This window comes from Populus euphratica, unplaced genomic scaffold (genome assembly GCF_000495115.2).
Source record: "Populus euphratica unplaced genomic scaffold, PopEup_1.0 scaffold46.1, whole genome shotgun sequence".
Taxonomy (NCBI): Eukaryota; Viridiplantae; Streptophyta; class Magnoliopsida; order Malpighiales; family Salicaceae; genus Populus; species Populus euphratica.
Window position 1 is genome coordinate 1,082,138 of NW_011499852.1, and position 22,419 is coordinate 1,104,556.

The 22,419-nt window shown below is 28.4% G+C and overlaps 1 protein-coding gene across 1 annotated transcript; it reads left to right on the plus strand.

Annotated features, from left to right (window-relative positions):
- Positions 1-16,449: 16,449 nt before the first annotated feature.
- On the plus strand, positions 16,450-22,036 carry LOC105121783 (glucomannan 4-beta-mannosyltransferase 9). Its single transcript, XM_011020569.1, has 9 exons — positions 16,450-17,514; positions 17,609-17,707; positions 17,850-18,102; positions 19,824-19,934; positions 20,062-20,198; positions 20,586-20,699; positions 20,830-21,029; positions 21,156-21,347; positions 21,443-22,036. Exons 1-9 carry the CDS (start codon positions 17,185-17,187, stop codon positions 21,603-21,605), a joined length of 1,599 nt encoding a protein of 532 aa, XP_011018871.1. The 5' UTR covers positions 16,450-17,184; the 3' UTR covers positions 21,606-22,036.
- Positions 22,037-22,419: the final 383 nt, after the last annotated feature.

Here is a 22,419-nt window from a genome sequence, read left to right on the forward strand (position 1 = left end):
GAAACTCATAAAAAAAAAAAAGAAGAGAAGATTGTTCTATCATTTGTACTATTTAAGGAGCATGTCTTCCTCCACTTTGATTTATCTTTTTTTTTTTAAGTTTACTTTTAATTTTTAAAAGTTGAAAGACAAGAGTAAAAAATTTTAATCGAACATATTTTGATCACCAATTAATTCAATTTTGATATCGTTAGGTTTTTTTAAAGTTCAATGAAAGTGATTTAAACCTTTAATGATAGGGGGAAAAGGAGATAAGGACTCGAAAAAAAAATATTTAATTTGATTTTAAGTTTTGCATGCTGATTATAGAATGTTTTGTTATTAAAAATGGGATTTTAGAGTTTTTATTTCATGTTTTTAAGTAAAAACATGTTGAAATTTAAGATTTTAAAATTCAAAAACTCAAACCTTAGTTTTTACTCATCTTTAATTACCACAACTATTATAATAAACGATGAATGATTTAATATCTTAAAAAAATAAAACAAGCTTGGATTTCAAGGCCCAAGCATGTTTGGCTTTTTTAAAAAAAATTCAAGCAAGTGAGTATAGTTTAGAAGGCCTAACCCCATTTGAGATTTATTTTTGAAGGTCAGGCATGAGAACTTGATCTTGCAAAATAAACATGGTGGTTTTATTATGTAAAATGCCATTATGTTTTCTTTCATATTTCATTATGGATCAAAAAAGATTTTTTTAATTATTTTCATCATCAGAGTTTTGTTCTTTTAGATCATGTTCTTTATAGCTAAGTTAATAGGATTTTATAATTTGTTATAAAAAGACACAATCGAGATAAAGATGATCAAAAATGAAAAACACACAAACTTACATGATTGTTATGAAACTTGGATGAAAAAAACTTGTTTTGGTCCATGTTCTTTTCTCTTCTTCTTTTTTGACACAATTCTTTTATTTTCTAAAATTTTATTTTAATTCAAAATTTTATTTTTTTTATTTTTCAGAACCTAGTTTGAGAGAGAAAAGAGAAATTTATCAAAAAAAAAACAATGAAAAAAAGATACAAAACATTGGTTGACCACATTTTGGCTATAAAAAATATCTTTCTTGATATCTAACAGATTTTATTTGATGAGAGAAGTTTTATTAAGATTTGTTTGCCCTTATTCTTACTAGAAAAACAAGATTGAGGGTGAGAGATGTATTTTTCATTTGTTTTAATTTTGTATACGTAAACAAGTTTTGGGGTATTTTGAGTTGATTTGTTTATTTATTAACATTATAAAGATGTTTTTTAAGTTATTTTAGATGAATATATGCTCAATTTGTTTTTTATAAGCCAAAAAACACATGTCCTATTTTACCTTTGATTGCTTTTTTATTATTTGTAGAAAAATTAGTTAGAATAAATTAATTTAATATATGTGCGGGATGACTGATTGAATAGGTATACAACTTTAATTAAGATTACATAAAATGAATAAATCAAAAAATATTTTGTGATTTCTTAAATAGAATATTATTTAATCTTCATTTGATTTATGAATAAGGTCTCAACATATTTTTTCTAGGTGTTTTTTATACAACCTGCTTGATATATTTTTTCTTTGTTTTTATTCCATTTCTTCTTAATACATATTTATTTTTATTATTATCTAAGTAAATAAAAAATTAAATTCAATAAATAAAGTTATTGAAGATAACCTTATGTTTCTAAATAAGATATTTTGATTTATATCTATGTATCTCTCAATTTTTTAATTGAATATTTAATAAAATAAGTGTTACTTAATTTTTACTTGGTTCTCAAATCATATTGTAACATTTTCCCACGTTATTTTTGTGCAACCTCGCAAAATCGACTGCAATGATAAAAACAAAACTGTACGATACAGAGATAAATACTTCTACTGGATTATGATTCCCCACCTGACATGCATATCCATAAATTCTGCAGATGTGGAAACTTAAACAGGGAATCTTTTCTTTGCTTGAAACTAATACAATCATGATTTCAAATTTGATACAACCGTTAGAACAAGAGTTCATAATCCTTAGCTGGACATAAACACATGTAAGAAAAGGAACAATGGTGAAATCAAAATATCACATCGCACCTGGTACTGCAGAGTTGATTTTTTTGTTTTGACAGTCGAAGAATGAACGAAACTTTTCTTTATCGTTTTCTCCTGTAAAGCAAGCCTTATCGAATAAAAGTCAGCAATTGGAGTGTCAGATTGCACTTTGTTCCTTGCAGTATCCACCTCTCAAACTTGCTCTCTCTTCCCACTTTGAGTCTTCCTTTGCTCTATCTCCCCTCCTTTCTATCGACTGGTCTGTTGTCTTGCCTTCTCCTTCCTCTGTAAAGCAGGCCTATTTCCTCTTTTACGTTCCCCCCCTGTGTTCTTTTCCTTTGTGTCTTCCCCACCTTTTTTTAAATCGTTCTCTCCTCCTGTTTCTTTCCTTTCTCCCCTGTCTCAATGCCTCCCTTCCTTTTTCTTCTTTTCCTCCCCCCCTTTCCCCTTTTCTTCTTGCTGCCTCCCGCCACTGCTTATAGGAGAGAATTTCATCTTAAATCTTCCTCCATCATGACTGCCAATCTTTTATGATTGCAGTCCCTGGAGAGGATTTCATCTTGAAATATTTCTTCATAATGACCGCTGATCTTTCATGATCTCCAGTCTTTGAAGAGTAGATGAATCTAGACTTAAAAATAGACTAAATGATGGCCACCATCCTCTCTTTGATGGATCATCCCTCTATTTTTTTGCAAATTGAATTGATAGTTTATTTTTTTAATCTAGATATAGGAGTCTCATTATGTTTACGTTTCAATGCATGTTTGATTTGTCAAAATATGTTTAAATTATGTTGATTTAATAGCAATTATGGCTTTAAGAATCAAATTGGATTATGAATGAAATAAATATAAGGAATTGAAGTTGACATGTAGAACAGAGGTTGGTGGATGCAATGCACGTGATAAAGAGTGAGGGAGGTCTAAACTCTCTAGCAACGTGTGCAGTCTTTTTTAGTGAACAAACCGAGCCATTTGTGATGGAGATTGATGCGTCACGATGTTATATTTCATACGGGTCGTACTTGGAGGTTGTTTTACAATAGTGTTTGTTGAAATCTTTTTATTCTTTTTTTTTTCTCTTTTCTCTTTGAAATTCATGATATCCATTTCAAATTTTAGAATTTTTTTCTTATTTTATTATTATTTTAAATTTAATTCTTATTCATTTGATTGCTATATTTTTAATTATAGTTATTTTTTTTTAATTTCATCATTCAATTAAAAAAATTATAGGTTATCCTCTTATGTTTATTTTTTCAGATTTAATCCTAACTTTTTTAATTGTTATTTTTTTATGAAATTAATTTTTTTTAATTTTATTATTCATTTTAAAAATTTAAAATGTTCTCTTATTTGTTTAAATTTCTAATTTATTCCTTATTTTTTTATTGTTGGTTTTTGTTTTAGGTGCTTTAGTAAAATTAATTTTTTTTCAATCTCATCCTTCAACATAGAGTTGGTTAGGAATTGAGCTTCATGTTTTTTTGTCAATGAGGTAATCTCGATTTCATAATTCAAGTTGTAGGTTTAAAAACTTAAATCGAGTTAACATTGTTGTTTAGGGTTTATGTTTTTTACATTGATTTTCTCTTTCAATTTCATCATTCCATGTTGATTTTTTTTTAAATGAACTTTATGTTTTTTTTTTTTTACATTCTATTCAGTTATTCCGATCTCATCACTTAAACAATGGGTTTGGTAAGTTAGCATAGGTTTATTCAAATTTTTTTGTGGTTATTTTTTTAATTCCTTTTGTTTTGTTCTTCAATATTGATTTAATTTATAATTGAGCTTTGTAATTTTTCATGGTCTGTTTTCTATTGGGTTATCTCATTCTCATGATCCAAGTTAAGAGGTTTGGTAGGCTTAACTAGTTTTTTAGTGTTTTTTGGGTCATTATTTGATTGTTTTTTTTTTATTTCATCCTTCTACATTAGATTTATTGAGAATTGAGTTTCATCATTTATTTTTTGTTTGTTTTCTCTTGGTTTATCCCGGTCTAATAAACCAAGTTATAGATTTATCATATTTGCTTGGGTTGATTTAAGTTATTTTTTTAAAATTTTGTTCTTCCAAATTAGACTAACTTAGAATTTTGCTTTGTTGATTTATTCCTTTTTAATGGCATTTTTTTCATGTTCTCATGAATTTTTTTATTCAATTCATTTATTGTAGTTGCCTTTTTTTTAATTATTTAATTAAATAATATTAACTTATTTTACTCAATCAGATCTATGATCCAAATTATGAATTTTTTTAAGATATTTGCTTCATACAAACATATTGTTTTACACTTTTTTTTTTTTTGTTCCAACCACAACAAAGTATAAGGCAACGAATCTAGTCTTTCACTGTATTAGTAAATAGTTATAATTAGATACCTTATTACTTATAATCTAAAATGTACGGGATCAATACTATTTAGTTGTAATATTCACCCTTTTATGTTTTATAATAGATGATATTGTTCACTTTTTTTAAATTTGTTATAAGTTTAAAGGTGAAAAAAATATTAAACCTAGTTAAGTTAACAATTCAGGTTCATTCTAAATAAACTAAAGTGTGTAGGGTGAACATTATATAGACACACACCATTCACCTTTTCATGTTTTACGGTAGATGACATTGATCATTTATTTTTTAAGATTTTGCTATAAATTTAAAAAAAAAATATTTAAGGTGAACACTATTTAATCACATTGATCAACTCTTATATTTTATTGTGGATGATATATATATATATATATATTTTAGGTTTGTTATGAATTTAAGCAGAAAAAAATATAAAACTTGGTTAGTTTCATAGTCTGGGTCACCCCACAAGTTTTACTGTGTACGCCACTATTCACTTTTTTCTTGTTAAAGAAAAAATATTTTTTTTTGTTTATATTTTTTAAAATTAACCTCAACCTTAATCTTATTTTTATTTTTATTTATGTTAATATCTCTTCTCTTTTTTATGTTATTTAAAAAGCCTATTTGAAATGATGATTATTTTTTAATTATGCATTTAATTTTTGAGAAGGTTTTTCTTATTAATCTATATTTTTTCTTAATCTTTTGTATAGATGAACTTTATTTTTGAAAATAAAAAGAAATTTATTTTCAAATAATATTTCTAATATGTACAACCTAGTATATTATTTTGTCTTTTATTTTATTCAATTAATTTAATATGTATGTCTATTTTTATTATCGTTTGATTGAATAAAAAAATTATTTTAATTAAAAAACTTAGCGAACATAACTGTATAAATGTCATGTTTTATAAAATTAAATATCTTAATTTATATATGTCTCTCGATTTTTAGTTTTTATTTTTAGTCATCGATCATGGTTTTTTGAACTTATTAATACACATACTTCTCAATTTAATTATATATATATATATATATGTATGTATGTATGTATGTATGTATGTATATGTATATGTGTGCGTGTGTGTGTAAATTTCTTGATTTTCACTTAGAATTTTTTTTAAATACAAAAATATATTAAAAAACCTATATATAAATTATTTTACCAAGAAAAAAAATATCTAACCTATGGCAAAATACAGGTCAAATATCTGGTTATTGAAGAGCAATAAAGAGTTTTGCCTAGGGTGGAAAACAACACACACTGGAAAACTCTGTTGTTTGAATATATATATATGAAGAAAATAAAGAAATTTCTTATAAAACAATAACAATTTCTTTCTTTTTTCTTCTTAGCACGAAAGACTCTTGATGGTTCATTGAATATTGGAATGTAAAAAATTTCATGGTGAATTCAGGTTTTGAAATATCTAGTTGTCAATCTGTCAGTAGCTAAATAGATACAGAGTAGATCTGATGCGATGCAAAGAATTTAACAAGTTGCTGCTATACAGCAAGAGGAGGAGTTCATAGAGTTCTGTATCATCACCAAGTCAATGCTCCGTCCATCAAAACTTGCTCAATCCACATGTTCCTCAGCTTCTGTCATGGGATCAAGTTTTTCTTTCTTCCCCCTTATTTTTTTTTCCTCCTTTCCTTCTGCACACACATGCATGCACTCCAACTTGCACTCTTGCCCAAGCGCAAGCACTTCCACCTGACATGATAGAGATTAATACGATTCTCACTGAGATATTCTTGACTTTTCAGTTCTATCTCAGCAAAACATGAGAATGAGAATTATCTATGGCAGGATATATACTTCAAATAATTAATCAGAATAAATGGTGATGAAAAGTCAAAGAGATCTTGTTAGAAATAAAAGGAGAGAAGGAAGGAAGAGGAATCTTATATCATGTTACTCTCAAATGAGAGGAAGTCTATATAGACTTAGATTTAGACTTATAATTCTTTAAACACAAGTATTTACACTAGTCTAAAAAATAAATACTTTTTTAATATTTATACATAAATCTCAGAGACACCTAAAAGAGCTAAAAGACATATTTTTGCACTTCAACGACGTCGTATCATTAAATTATTCAACTGAAAAAACTATTGCCACGTTAAAATAATAATGAAAAAATCAAATAAAAGAAATTAAAAATAAAGCATTAAAATAGATATTCAATGAAATCAAGCTTAGGTGTCTCAAATAAGCTCTCGTGTGAATATTTTCTCAAGTATTTTAGTTTATACCTATCATGACGATATATTCTTTTTCTTCTCAAATGTTGATTTCCATTAATATTGACAACAATATTTCACAAGGAACGCTCCGAAGTGGCCTGTGTGTCTCGGAGAAGCTCCTGTATGGATATTTAGTAAAAAATAAACTTATGTTTATAAATTAGAAAGTTCGATCCAATTAGACTAAATTAAATTAATTAAAACTTTTGAAATTTTTAAGAATTTGTATAGCAATTTAGTACTGGAACTGATTACTTTTGAAAATATAAGATAAATTTGACCCAACTCTTTTTAACGGTGGCTTATTTGTCAAATTGATATTAATGTAAACGAGAAGCAAAGGATAATGGAATTTGTTATAAATAAAAAATAATAATAAGTAAAAAATACATACCTATAGGGAGACACCAAATATATTTAATTTTTATTTTTTCATATATCTCTTGTTAAAAGATTGTAACAACCTTTTATATATATATATATATATATATATATATATATATATATATATATATATATATATATATAAACTAGAATTAATAATATTGAATAAGAAAAATAAAAAAAGGATAAACTATTCCCTTCAAATAGAAAGAAAAAAACTACAAAATCATAAAAATAAAAATAGAAAATAACAAAATTAACTAAAAACAATATTTATTTATTTTTAAAAAAAAGGCTCTTATAACAATCTTTTCAGATTAGAAGAAATCCATCTAGGAGGAAAGTCTTAATTGAAAGTTTGATCCTTCTAAAACATTTACTACTTTAATTTCAGCAACAATATGCAATTATACAAGCGTCAAATAAAATGAAATAGATAATAAGAGCAACACCCTAATTTTATAATGGTTTAGAAAATCATTTCTTCCACTCTTTGAACCTTTGTTTAAATATTTACTGTCAACTTATGGTATTGTTAAGGTGTAAGACCTTATTTATATACTAATCTTTTTATAGAATTAAAATTAAAAAAAAATCACTCATGATCTCTTGAAGAATCGAGATTGAACATTTCAATGGCTCCCGAGCAAAGTTTTTTGAATAGTTCAAGTACCACTTTACTTTCACAATAAGTATGACTCTCACAAGAATTTTCACATCTTACCATCTTCTTGTTCACATCTTACAATTAAGAGTAGAATTTTCATATCTTTATATAATGAGTCCTTAAACAATACTTATCTTATCGTGGACCTCTAATACAATATCTATATGTGAGCCACTATATATTAGATCACATTACCATGATTTTCAATAACAGCAAGTGGCGTGGGCAAAAACAACATATTAGTTGTTAGACTTATTTTTCACATGAGAAATATCATCATCTCTTCCTACATAAACATGTTCTATTACATGATGTCTTATAAGTATGGTTGTTCAATAAAATACAATAACTGACCATTAAAATTATTAAGTTCTGATATATGTTCTCTGCAAACTCCAACCAAAATCACTAAGTGGAGCATGATTTACGGTTTTTAGCCCCTTAACATAAAAGAAAAAAGAAAAAAAAAAGAGAGAGAGGTCTGACTTCCTTTTTAATAGGTAGAGCGTGCCCGCCCACAAGTGCTTTTTTTTATTATATTCACAAGTGCTTTTTTGTGCATTTCTTCGTAATATTTTTTTCTTTTTAATTTTTTATTTGATCACATTCCTACACATATCTATTTTCTTTGGAGCTCGAGTAAATTAACTAGGGATTATGATAGCAATTTCATAAAAAAAAAATCTTGCTAAAAGTTCTATTAATAATACCTTAATATTATTTTTATATTAAAAAAGATTTTGGTCCGGCGAATTACATGACACTGACTCGTTGAATATTAAATGTTATTCACGACACTGACTCGTAATTATCTTCCTCACATTCAAAAAGGCATTTTTTTTTTTACACTAATTAGAAGATATTACGAAAATATTTTCTGAAACACTAAATGATAGCTGGATCCAATCATATGCCGATACAATCTCACCTTTACGCCCCAAGTCAAAATAAAACTGATTAAAATAATATAAAGTCTACACGAAACGCCGCAGTGATCATCATGATCATCATGAAATACGGTTGGGCCCCCCAATGGCTACGGTTGAGCAGATCCTTTTATTATATGTCCTGCTGCGAGTTTCTCCACGTGGTATGTATTGTTTATGTTTTAAATGATTTTTTATTTCTCATCCGGTTTGAAGGCTTTAACGCGCGCGTTCCGTCGGCAGCTGCATCTAGAACTTCAAAAATATCTTTAAAAAACAACAAAAAAAAATAGTGGTCAATAAATCATTTTTCTTGTTTATATTTAATCAAATTAAATAAAATTTCATAATATATATATATATTTAATAAGTTAATTTAATTTAAAAAATATCTTTAAAAAATAACAAATAAAAAAATCTGGAATAACCTGGATAATTTTCAAAATCAATAAAAAATCTTACATGAAGTAAATAAAAAAATAACAGAACCTAATTTCCAATTAAATAAATACTAAATAATAAAATTAAAAAATTTGAGCTAATAAAATATCATGAAGTAGTGAGCATCTCATACTTATTTATAATTAATTAATTTAAATTAAATTAAATTATACATCATTAAAAAAATATAAATTTAACAATGAATAATAAATAAATAAAACTCAATATAATTCGTTTCATTTTCTAAATCACTTAAAAATCTAAATGAAATAGGTAAAAAAACTAACAAACCTTGATCTCTAATTGAATAAATTATAAAATTTAAAAAACCAAATAAACCCCAAGTGAACTTTCTAAACCTAAATTAATCTTTAAAACTAGAAATTCATGAAATTCTAGAACTAAGCTTAATCAAGAAACTCAATTTTTAGCCAATTTAATATTAAATAATAATATTTAAAAAATTAATTTAAAATAATTGTCAAGCTGAAAAAAATAATAATTAAAATAATGAGAATTAAATTTTAAAAGAAAAAAATATATTAGGATAGATAGTTGTAAGAAAAAATAAATCTAAAAAACTATCTCAAATCAAATAAATAAAAATCAAATTTAAAAAATAAAAGAAATTCAAGGGGGAATGAAATTGAAACATAACTTTAAATTCATAAATTATTACTGATAAAATAAATAATAATTAAAATAATAACAATCAAATTTAAAAAAATAACAAATTAAAAGGCTACTATAAGACTTTAAAAAGACATGTGGAAATCAAAGAGGGAAAAAAAAAAGGCCACCAATGGATGGCCCTGAACTGGAAGGTTGATGCCCACACGTGCCGCCTTTTCATGGAGGCAATGTTAAAACAATTTAAATACGCGCAACTTAAAAGGCATTAGAGTTGCTCTAGCGCTAATACATGTGCTACTCTTATCAATAGCTTTTTTTTTTATAATAATATATATATATTTACTGAATTAAAAAATTTTCCCTAAATAAAATTAACAACAACAAAAAAAAACTCTTAAATATAAGCTTAAAAAAAATATATTTTAAACTTGATTTTTATTTTTTTATTATTGTTTTTCATCCTTTTTTAAATTTTAATTTATTTTTAATTTCATTATAGTTTGTGATATGCTATTTTTTTAATTTAGTTCTTATTCTTTTAATTCTTTTTGTTTGTCCTTAAGTTAAGCTGATTTTTCTTTTTATTTCATGCTTCAATAAAAAAAATTAATGTCCTCTAATTTATTTTTTAATTTTAATTTTTATTCTTTTAATTGATATTTTTTGGGGATCGTTTTGTATAAGTAATTTTTTTAATTTTTTTTTAAAAAGTTAACATGAATTGACATTGTTATTTTTTTAATTTTTTTTTGAAATTAGGCTTCGTGAAAATATAACATTTTATGAATAATGTTTTGATGCAATAGGAATTTGAAATAACTCTATAATTTTCTTTAAAAAAACATTGTTATGAAGTGATCTTTATTCTAATTCATTAATCAAATATTTAATAAATATTAAAAATAAATAAATTTTTATTAATAAATTAAAAATATTTACATAAACAAAATTAATTCCACGCATAAATAAGGTCACTACTTTTAAGTGAACACTAAATTACCCCACTATTTGGCATGAAGAGTTAAAATCTTTCCGGAGTAATTCTACCATGAAAGTTGCTGGGAAAAAGTTAAGGGCTGGAAAGCTTGTTTTGAAAAATAATGACCTCTTGAATCGAGATAAAGATGGTCGATTGTTGAAATATTTAGCCCCCATGAGATGCTAAAAGCGATGGCAGAAGTACAGCAATCAGGCTATTGACGAGCAATCAAATCAACACCTATGATCTGTTTTGGACCAAAACAAGGAAAGATTGCATGGATATGGCCTGGAGTTGTGTAGCGTGACAGAAGCATGGCCTCATTCCTTGATAAGAAAAACTTATCCTTAATGGTGGAAATTTCTTTGGGTAATAGTGACTTAACTTTGAAAGGAGGTCTTGAATTTGTCGATGAAAAAGTGGTTTTTCTTCCTCCTGTTGTTAAGCATGAGATCTTGTGATGCCTAAAATATCTAATTCATCACACCATCTTGTCACAACATCCATGAGGTTTGAAATAGCTTGCCTATTTCTAACAATAAGGCCTATAGATTTGTAGCAAGAACGCTATTTAGAATAAATCCTTGTTTAGCTATGTAGATTTCCACGTAACTATTAAGAATCAGCATTAGTTTGTTATAGAATCTCTAAGTTATATGGGTCTGTAAAGTCCTAATTTAGCGATTTAAAAATAAAAATAAAATCATTTTTTATATTTTTTAAAGTAACTGTGAGAAATCTTGCTACTCTATAGATGGGAGGAGTTCATTGTTGATGGACGACTAATATGGTTATTAAATTTACAAGTTAACTTCTAAAATTATATGATTTAAATTCGATAAACTTGATAAACTCAAATTGGTTTAGGAGGTTTGACAAAATGAACAAAAACTCAATGCTTCTCACTTCTCTCTTCTCCGTCGCATTTGTCTCTAAAAAATTCCCCTTTTTCCTTTCCCATTTCCCCTTTCCTCATTCCCCAAATCTCACATTCTTTGGTTTTCAAATTTCAACCCTAATAAAAGTAGGCTAACACTAGCAAGTAGCAACGCCATCCACTTTAAGTTGTGATGCAATTTGTATATGCAAAACTTCAAGCTGTAAAGTGAAACTAAAACAGTAGCATTGTATGAAAGCAACGACTTAAAATCCAATAATAAGTAAAACATTAAGGAGATTAAATAATGCCACCTAAAATCCTCTCCGTGCGCAACCTTTCAATTTTTCTTCCATCAACAAAACCGAAAATAAGAACCACAGCAAAAACCCACAAGCATGTCCTTATATTTCTAGCCCCCAAACCAAGATTTCGACTAAAAACCGAAGTGGGGATTTAAGGTGAATCCAAAATGAGAAGTAAAAGGCAATATTTATAAAGAGTCCGTGGTTAGTATGTCATATTAAGGAGTAATTGAGGGCTTTACTTAGAATGTGGGTTATAGGTCTACATAAAAAAACGGGGTCGTTTTTCCAGATAGAGATTGAGAATTTGCTTGAAGAAACAGAGAAAGACAACATTTTTACATGGAAATGCAGCTCATGTACAAATCTTAATATATATATATACATATATATATATATGTATATGTATATATGGGTTAAGTGAAAGCTTTGTTTGCTTTGCCGGTTTGATGACAGGTCTATGTGTCTAACTCGTGAGTTGGCTCAATATTATTGTTTCAATATTGCCTGCTTTTTTTTTCTGCAACACCAACACAAAACAACCTGTCAAAATTAATATAACACCACGTACACGTAGATGAATTCCTAGGATCAAATAATATTAGTAATATTAGTGTTAGTATTAATAGTAAAATTAATGTTTATAATATTAGTGTTGGTATTAATAGTGACACTAATAATCCTCTTGATGATATTTATATTGATGAATATTTATGAAAAAATAAAGAAGATAAAAGCAATAACACAAATTTTAGTTTACATGAAATATCATTATATTGTTTATTTTAAATTTGTTAATTGTTAGTTAATAAAAAATTACTTAAATTATATATAAATTTTTATTTGAACCATGTATTTAAAAATATTTAAACAATATATAAATTTTTATTTGAATCATGATTTTAAAGTGTTTGAACTATGTATGAATTTTTATTTGAATCATATATTTTAATGTGCTTGAATTATTTATGAAAAAAAATTTTCTTACAATTACAATTCGAGTTTATTTTATATTTTTTATATATGTTAAAAATATATTTTTTACAATTTTTGCTACTAGTATGAGAATGAGCAGCCATTATTAATTGCAGCATCGATATTCTTGATCTATAAAAAATATAAAATTGATCAGGGCAAGAGAAGTGATGAGAAAATATTTGTGACAACCTGGTTCGGTCAATGTACCTGAGCTGGAAGTCTTGATATTTTTATAACTTATGCCCTAAAAATAATTTTTTTTAAAAAGTAATTTTTTTGAAAAATAAATTTTAAAAAGTGATTTTTTTTAATGTTTAATAGTATCATAAAAGTAAGTTAGAAAATACATTTTAGTATTTGGCTATATCATGAAAAATAAACTGAAAAATAAATTATTAATATTTTTTCAAGTTTATTAAAATAATAAGGAACAAATCATGCAAATTAAAAAGTTGAATGAGAATAAAATTGAAAAACAATCTAATTTTATAAATTATCTTGAATAAAATAAATAACAATGAAATCTATTAGATAAAAAAGTTAAAAGATGATGAAATTTAAAAAATATAACTTTATAAATTATTTCAAATAAAATAACAACAATCAAAAGAATAAAAATCAAATCTTATATATAAAAAATTTCAATTAAGAAAATATTAAGAAAAAAGTAAATAACAATAATAAAAATAAAAATAAAAAATGATATAAAAATTAAATTAAATCAAGTTTTAAGGGATAAAATTAAAAAAAAAATAAAACAAAATATATAATAATCAAAAGTTTGAGAATCAAATTTGATATAATCAGCAAATAATATAATATTTTTAAATTTCTCATAACTTTTTAAAAGTATTTTCTGTCCAAAATAGAAAAAAATATTTTTTTAAAAAAATTAAATTTAATTGGTGAAAAGTATTTTTTGTTAATTAATCCTTTTTATAATAAATAAATATAAAACAATTTGAAAAACAATTTTTAAAAAACCACTTCTAAAACAATTAGGAATTAGTTTCTTTTTCCGAGTGGAAGAAGAGGGCCCACAACTTCCTGTTTTAATATCTGAGTGAGAAAATTCATGATAAAAAGGGGACTGTTTGGATTGAGGGAGAGGAAATTTACTTTGGGATGGTTGGTTTTTTCCTCTTTGTCATTATCTTCAATCATGATATTATTGGTGAAGCATATTTGGCGTCCTTTTCTCCACGCTGAGAGCTTGGGAAGAATCCCGGTAAGATTTTTGCACCGACCATGCAACCTAATCCCTAATGGGACAAAATTAAAGTGCTAAATATTTGTCAAAGTATTAAATTTAATTTTTAAATTTTTAATTGTTATAAATTAATGAAATTAAATTAAATTTTATAAAATCAAGCAATAAAATATTTCCTTACAAAACAACCGACCAAACTCAAACCCATATCATTGCAATGTAAAAAGACTATATTAAAAAAAATGATGTATCAGAACAGAAAATATTGAATAATAAAAAAGAAATAAATAAAAAACTACCGCTGTAACAAAAGCAATCTCTCTTGGGGTGCATTAACTTCAAGAGGAGATTGAGGTTTTAATTTGATTTTAAGGCATGACCCTTAAAATAATAATAAAAAATACATTTTAAGTATAGAAAAAGGAGACATTTCCAAAAAAAAAAAACATTTAATATGTTGGTAGAGAAACTTTTAAAGGTTGCGTATATTGGTTAAAAAAGAGGTATAAGTTGGATAAATAAACAAAAATTTGGGTTTAGCAAAAACGTGACCTTTATATATATATATATATATATATATATATATAATTAATTAATTAATTAATTAATTAAAAAAAAAAGACCCACAATTATATGTCGGTTAATAATTGGGAGCTTATAAACCATTTGCTGAGGGCGATTTCTATGTATCTTCTCATTGCCAACTGAAGTTGTGGAGTGTGATGAAACGGAGGTAAGCTGTTCTTTATGCTCAGAACGCAGAACAGATTGGATTTTGTTTTCAGACTGTATTTTCAGTAACATGCCGGTCATTTTAATCTTAATTAATCCAGTCGATCTCGTAAATAAATAAAATAAAATAGAAACGTTTGCGTAACATGCAAGTAGAAGATTACAGCCAATACATGGAAACAACCGGCAACCAAACATGCACACAAACATGACTTTACATAGTATATTGACTATGAAGCATGCACATGGAAAGATTATACGAGTACAGTACAGCATGATAACACTATGCGTGTTTTACTCTGCTTTAAAAAATAGAATTTGACAAGTCAGTGCAAGCCTTTATTTTTTTTATTTTTTTTAATATTAGTTATTGGTGCTGCGCTGCGGGTGGTAGTATTTTTGCAGTAAAATATTTTAGTGTTACAAATATATTTTAGTCTTGACTAACTAAATAAATTGGTTTTATTTAAATAATAAAAAAAACCAATCTTGTCAATCAGAGAGGGCAAGTTTCCAGCGCATAGAAAACCAATATTTTAGTCAAGCATATATAAATTTGTAAGGGAGAAACAATTATAATTTTTTTCCAATTATAGATTAATTTGGAGATTTAAAAATTAAATTATCTTGATAATAATTATGATGATTATGAAAAGAATAATGGTAATCTCTTTCTTCTCTCTTTCAAACTTAATTGTTTCCTTTTTTTTCTCTTTTAATTTGGTATTTTATGATAAAAATAGATGATTTCTTAATCTAGAAATTATAATATCATGTTCCTTGTTGTGATGATTCCCAAAAAAAAAAAAAAAAACTATAATGCTTATATTTTCACTTGAAAACATGAAATCAGAGAGGGCAAGTTTCCAGCGCATAGAAAATCGACAACCGTAATGTATCGATGAGCCTCGCGATCTAGATGCTCCATCCATTTCAACGCTGTATTTTTCAATTGGGTGACTAAAAGAATGAGGGACTGATCCACCTCCTATATGATTAAATTTTTTAACCCATAAGACTTACAATTGCATTGTAATCTATTTATCCAAAATAAAACCACGAACTGACCGGTATCTTACTGAACCAGTCCAAATAAAATAAAAAATCAAAATGAGTAAAAATCTTGTAAAACTTAGTTGATTTGTAATTTAAATGGCTGGCAAACCCAGCTAAAACCTTTATTTTTTTCAAATATATTTTTCTACTAGTAAAAAACCATTTTTTATATATATTAGTTTGTTATTAATTATTTTTAAAGTTTATTATATAAATATTAAAAAAATATTTTATTTTTTAAATATAAAATTTGAAGCCATTTAATATATATATATTTTATATTTATAAAAATAAAATTATATTTTTTTAATATATATATAAAAACTTTTTGATTCAATTTAAAAAAATAACATACTAATATAATATTTTTTCAATTTAGAATAAAAAATCTTTTAAAATAAATTTTTAAACTTTATTATTAATAACATGTCTAGTCTATATTCACATAGATTTTTTTTATTTTTTATATAAAATATTAAAACTTCACGTATGTTTTATATTTTTTTTATGTTGACCTAGATAACCGGGTCAATTCATGTAATTTGAAAGCTGGCTCTGTAGCCGGGTCAACCCGAGTCACGTCTGATGAGCATGCTGGAGGTTGCTAGCCGTTAGTTACTTCATTTTCACCCTGTTTTGTGCTTGCTTTAAATAAGCGGTGTAATTGTGGTTGAGGGGGGAGGCGGACTCTACCCTTTACAATGAGAAAAAAGAATACAGAGGAGGGAAGTGATTTAAAAATAAAAAACAAAAACTGGGAAGAGAGAGAAATTCAGGAAAACCCTCTTATATAAACGGCATTATTCTGTTCCGTTTTTTCATGCTCTCTTCATTTATTTCTTCTCTCTGTTTCTAGATAGAAGGGTTGTTTCTGCTTCTGTTTCTTGAAGCAGAAATACCTTTCCATTGTGCAAATTATTATTGTTCTTTTTCTCTCTTCAGAGCAAAAACCACACACGCGACAAATTTGTCTTTTCATTGTTCTCTGCTTCTTCCTTCTTTTTTTTTGGTGGATTGACAACTCAAGAGGGTTTCTTCTTCTGGTTATCTTTTGTGGTGTCTGTATAGTAGGGTTTTCTCAAGCAGTGACTGACATCCCAGCTCTGTGTGTCCGTCGTTTAACTGTTGCGTATACCAGAAGCAAAATCACAAAGCCAAAAAAGAAATATTCTCACGCTTTTGTCAAAGGAGGTCCTTCTTGGCACATTCAGATCTAGCTAGCTAGTAGGTTTCCTCCATAAAAACTGTTTATTCTAGCTTCGCATTTGTTAAGATCATCCTCTGTTTTTGCTCTGTTTTGTGCCCTTGCTAAAGACATAATCATATATAGATCAAGAGTAGGCAACAAATGGAGAGGCTAACCTCAACACAAATCATTCCTGATGCATTTCAAGGTGCTAGAGATGACGTAACAATGCAATTTGCTCTGATTTGGGGCCAGATCAAAGCACCATTGATAGTTCCTCTACTAAGGCTCGCTGTTGCCATTTGTTTGATCATGTCTTTGATGTTGTTCATTGAAAGGGTTTACATGGGCATCGTTATCGTGTTAGTTAAGCTTTTTGGTCGGAAACCAGATAGGCGATACAAATGGGAGCCCATGAAAGATGATGTTGAGGCGGGGAACTCAACTTATCCCATGGTTCTGGTTCAAATCCCAATGTACAACGAACGAGAGGTCCCTTTCCTTTTCCTCTTTCTTTATTAAGACTACAACCAATAGATTTGCATTGTTAAACTTGTGTTTTTCACATTTTTAATCCGTCTTGCAGGTTTATCAGCTTTCAATTGGAGCGGCATGTGGACTCTCTTGGCCCTCAGACCGAATCATAATTCAAGTCCTCGATGATTCAACAGACCCAACAATCAAGGTAACAAGCAAGTAATATGCTTATGTGACATTCATCAAGTGATCTTAAGAGGATTATGCTTTTTGAATCCCGTTTTCCAGCGTATATGTGCACTTGGAATTAGAAAGGTGGAGAGTGAGAAATAAATTATGTCAAAATGCAGGACATGGTGGAGCTGGAGTGTCAGAGATGGGCGAGCAAAGGGATAAACATAAAGTATGAGATTAGAGATAGCAGAAATGGTTATAAATCAGGGGCATTGAAAGAAGGCATGAAACGAAGCTACGTGAAGAGTTGCGATTACGTTGCCATTTTTGACGCAGATTTCCAGCCTGAGCCTGATTTTTTACGGCGCACCATTCCCTTTCTAGTCCACAACCCAGAATTGGGTTTGGTCCAGACTCGTTGGAAATTCGGTAACCTCGCTTTAATCACTATTTTCTCCGACCTTAATTTGGCTGTCATTACTGTTAATTTAGGTGCTTAATTTTGGTTTCACTCTTCTCTAGAAAGTGTCGGTGGGTCTTTTGTTAGGGTGCTGCACCGCTGGGTCCTACCTCGTAGATCTAACACCATCCAACCTTGTTTGCCATCTGGTTCCGACACGTGTTATGTATGGCTGTGTGTATTTAGGTGGATCCACTTGCCAATTTGTTCCAACTGCTTTTTAAAAACATCCTTTATCACGAGGCGCAGGAGTATAACACTGCTGGCTTTCTAAATATATTTTATTTATAAATATATTAAAATAATAATATTTTTTTATTTTTTTAAATATCAACACCTAAAAACATTAAAAAATTAATTTAATATATATTTTTTTATTAAAATGCTTTTAAAAAACAAAAACAGACTATATCTATATATTATTACTATCAAACAAAAAAGATGAAAGGTGGTGATGTAGGATTTATTTATTTTTCTGTTTTTAAATGTTTTTTAAAAATATTATAATTAATATAATTAAATTGATATTTTTTAATATTTTTTTGATAATTCTGATGCAATAATATTTTAAAAATCATCATGCTTCATAATTTTACTGTATTTCTTTGTTTTGTTTTTTTAAAAAATGCTTTATTTAATTAATTTTGTTGGCTATGTAAGGTACACAGGGAGGGACATTTAATATTTCTAAATCAAATTTAAGTGGCACGTTGCGACAAAATTATAGGTTGGAATTTATGACGTTCAGTGAAATACATTTTTTGTGTTATATTTTCCTCTCTCTTTGCTAGGTACGGAGTGGAGCTCTTTAAAACACATATATCATAAATTGAATGGCATCCAAAAAGAATAAATGGTCCTCCTCGATTAAATATGTTTCAACATGGTAAAAATAAAGGCTATTAATTGGTTTTCCAAGCTTTCCTTATAATTATATTTTTAACACTTGATCTGATTATATGTAGTGTGCAATTAAGGTGCAGTTTGAAAACTACATTTCAAACGGTATTTTATAAAAAAATTATTCTTTTTTTAATTTAAAATAAATTTTTTAAATTTTTTTTGAATAGTTTTATATGTAAATATTAAAAATAATTTTTTTAAAATAATTTTTTTAATATATTTTAAAATAAAAATATTTGAAAAAATTGCTGTTTTACATTCACAAACACCGAATTCTCTTAAAGATAGAGCAACAGACACATGCATGCATGGTCTTGATTGTAAATAGACCGCCAAGGATGGCTGTAGGTCCACATAATATACGGTAATCTGAATGGATTTTCAGCAGCAGATGCTACCTTTCAGCTTTTTGCTGCAAAAGCTGCCAACGTGTCTCGAACCAAGGATATGGTTCTCGGTCCATATAACATATGGACCATTGATGTTGAAATCTAAAAGAGGAAGCGAGAGCATGGGCATGGGCATGTTTTGCAGTTCCTGAATATCCCAAGGGGCATATCTGTCTGTCTAACATGCAAAACCAAAACCCTCTTCTTACTATTCCTAACAGCTGCATGTGCGAACTTAATGGTGGACCTCATGCCCGTCACAATCTGTCTCTACTGACCGACACTCGACTTGATTTTGATGTTTTCTTGAGCAGTAAACAGAAAGAGTTGTAATTATTTGCAAAATCTATGACAGCTATGTTGGTGACATGGGAATGGTTTTCTGTGCTGTTTTGCAGTGAACGCTGATGAGTGCTTGATGACAAGAATGCAAGAAATGTCACTGGATTACCATTTTACAGTTGAACAAGAAGTGGGCTCCTCCACGTATGCCTTCTTTGGCTTCAATGGTAAATCATACGTTATTGCAGTAGCACTGCTGATCAATGTAACAAAAAGCTTCATTGAATTGAAGTTAAGCTGCATTTGGCATATATTAGTCTGTTCTAATATGAAATATCATGCGTTATGCTGCAGGAACGGCAGGTGTATGGAGAATTGCTGCGCTTAATGAAGCTGGGGGCTGGAAGGACAGGACCACGGTGGAGGACATGGACCTAGCAGTCCGAGCTAGTCTCAAAGGCTGGGAATTCCTGTACCTTAGCAGTGTCAAGGTACTTTTTAATATATATATATATATATATAAGTTTTTTACATAAATGAATATTAATCCCTAGCTACCTATATATGCAAAGTGGTCCCAATTATAGAAGTTAATTTACATCTAATTAACTTATTAAAATGACCAATGCTAGTTGTGTCTTGTTTGTCTTAAACAATAGTGGTGCAAGTTACTTGAATAGATTAACTTCTGAGTCCTGACACACTCATGTGCTGAAAATTCTTACAAAAGTTTCATTTTCGAGGCACTTGTATGCTTGTCTTATTATAAAATTTGAAAGATGCTTAAATGATTGTTTCATCTTAAAATATCATTAATTTCAAATATAATAGTAAGTAAATTTAGTGTTCAATAATTAATGCAATATTATTGACTACAGGTGAAAAATGAGTTGCCCAGTACATTGAAAGCATATCGCTATCAACAGCACCGGTGGTCTTGTGGTCCTGCTAACCTTTTCAGAAAAATGTTAATGGAAATTATAACAAACAAGGCAAGTTAGATTTTTTTTTTTTTTTTGGCTTCGATATTCTTTTGTAAGTAAGAGATTGTGGAGGAAACAAGTAATTAAGAGAAGTGATTTGCTAATAATTCATTTTTCGTCTACGTACTGAATAATGCAGAAAGTGACATCGTGGAAGAAAGTGCACGTAATCTACAGCTTCTTCTTGGTTAGGAAGATCGTAGCTCACCTTGTTACATTTATCTTTTACTGTGTGGTGTTGCCGGCAACTGTTTTGGTGCCTGAAGTCGAGGTCCCTAAGTGGGGAGCTGTTTATATCCCTTCCATCATTACCATTCTAAATGCAGTTGGAACCCCAAGGTAGGTTATGTATTGCTTTTGTCTATCGGCTTTTTAAGGAGCATAAAATTTCTCGAACTGCAGATGTATCGCTAAAAACCTCTCTGTGATATTTAATACACCATGTTATTGTTGTTTGTCTTGCAGATCACTCCACTTACTGGTTTTCTGGATCCTCTTTGAGAATGTCATGTCACTGCATCGCACTAAGGCTACCTTCATTGGCTTGCTGGAGGCTGGTAGAGTGAATGAGTGGATTGTCACTGAGAAACTAGGGGATGCTCTCAAGAGTAAAGCTAACAAAGCCTCCAAGAAACCCCGATTTAGATTTGGAGAAAGGTATGCATGTGTGTTAAATTTTCTTCTGTGAGTATGTAGCTAGCAAAGTTAGAACTGTTTATGCACTCATACATAATTACACTGAACGTTGACAGGCTCCATTTATTAGAGCTCGGGACTGGAGCTTACCTCTTCTTCTGCGGTTGCTATGATGTTGTCTTTGGGAAAAACCACTACTTCATATACCTTTATGCGCAAGCAATCGCCTTCTTTATCGTGGGGCTTGGCTGTGTCGGCACCTTTGTTCCCCGCTCTTAGTGTGTTCGTGAGGCTTGGCTAATATTCTTGGTCATCTGCCTGGGCTACTTGTTCAAAGTGAATTTTCCTGCTATTTAGCTTTGTATAAAAAGACGGAAGAAGGTCATTCTTTTAGGTTTCAAGCATAAAAATTAATCAGTCGAGTGGATATGATTCCATCCAAAGATTTAGTTTCCTTCTCCTGTGAATATCCAGAAATCAATTACGGAAATTAAAACAAAAAAATGTTGTTTTACGTTGGCATGAGGAGCAACCGAAAGGCGGCTTCTGGAAAGTAGATACAAGTTTCTGTTCATTTTTTAATGGGTTGTAATTGTGAGATTTTGTAGCTCTTTCGTCCTCTTGTTTTTTTTGTTTTCTTGTGTAAGTCGTCGTCGGCTACGAGAGGGAATAAAATGATAGAAATGGTGTTTCACAGTTGATTTCTTCGATGATTCTCACTCTCGATATCAATGCTTGCTTGCATGGATTACTTGTTTTTCTGTTCATATTTTTTCTTTTTCCTGCCGTCTGGTCATACAAACCGCTGGAAACAACTAATTATGTAGGGTGGTGAAGATTTGCCCTAATAAAAAGTATAGGAAAAATAGCCACTATCTCTGTTCTTTCTAATAGGTGGGCTTGTAAACGAACCAAACCGCGAATTTACAATTTGTCTCTCTAATAAATGTTCAAGAATAAGATTAACAAAAAACGAGAAGAGGAAGGTGGAAAAGTTTTTTATTTATTTTAGTTTTTAATATTAAATTTATTTAATATTAAATTTTATAATTTATTTTAATTTATTTTTTATAATAATATCATGATTTTATTA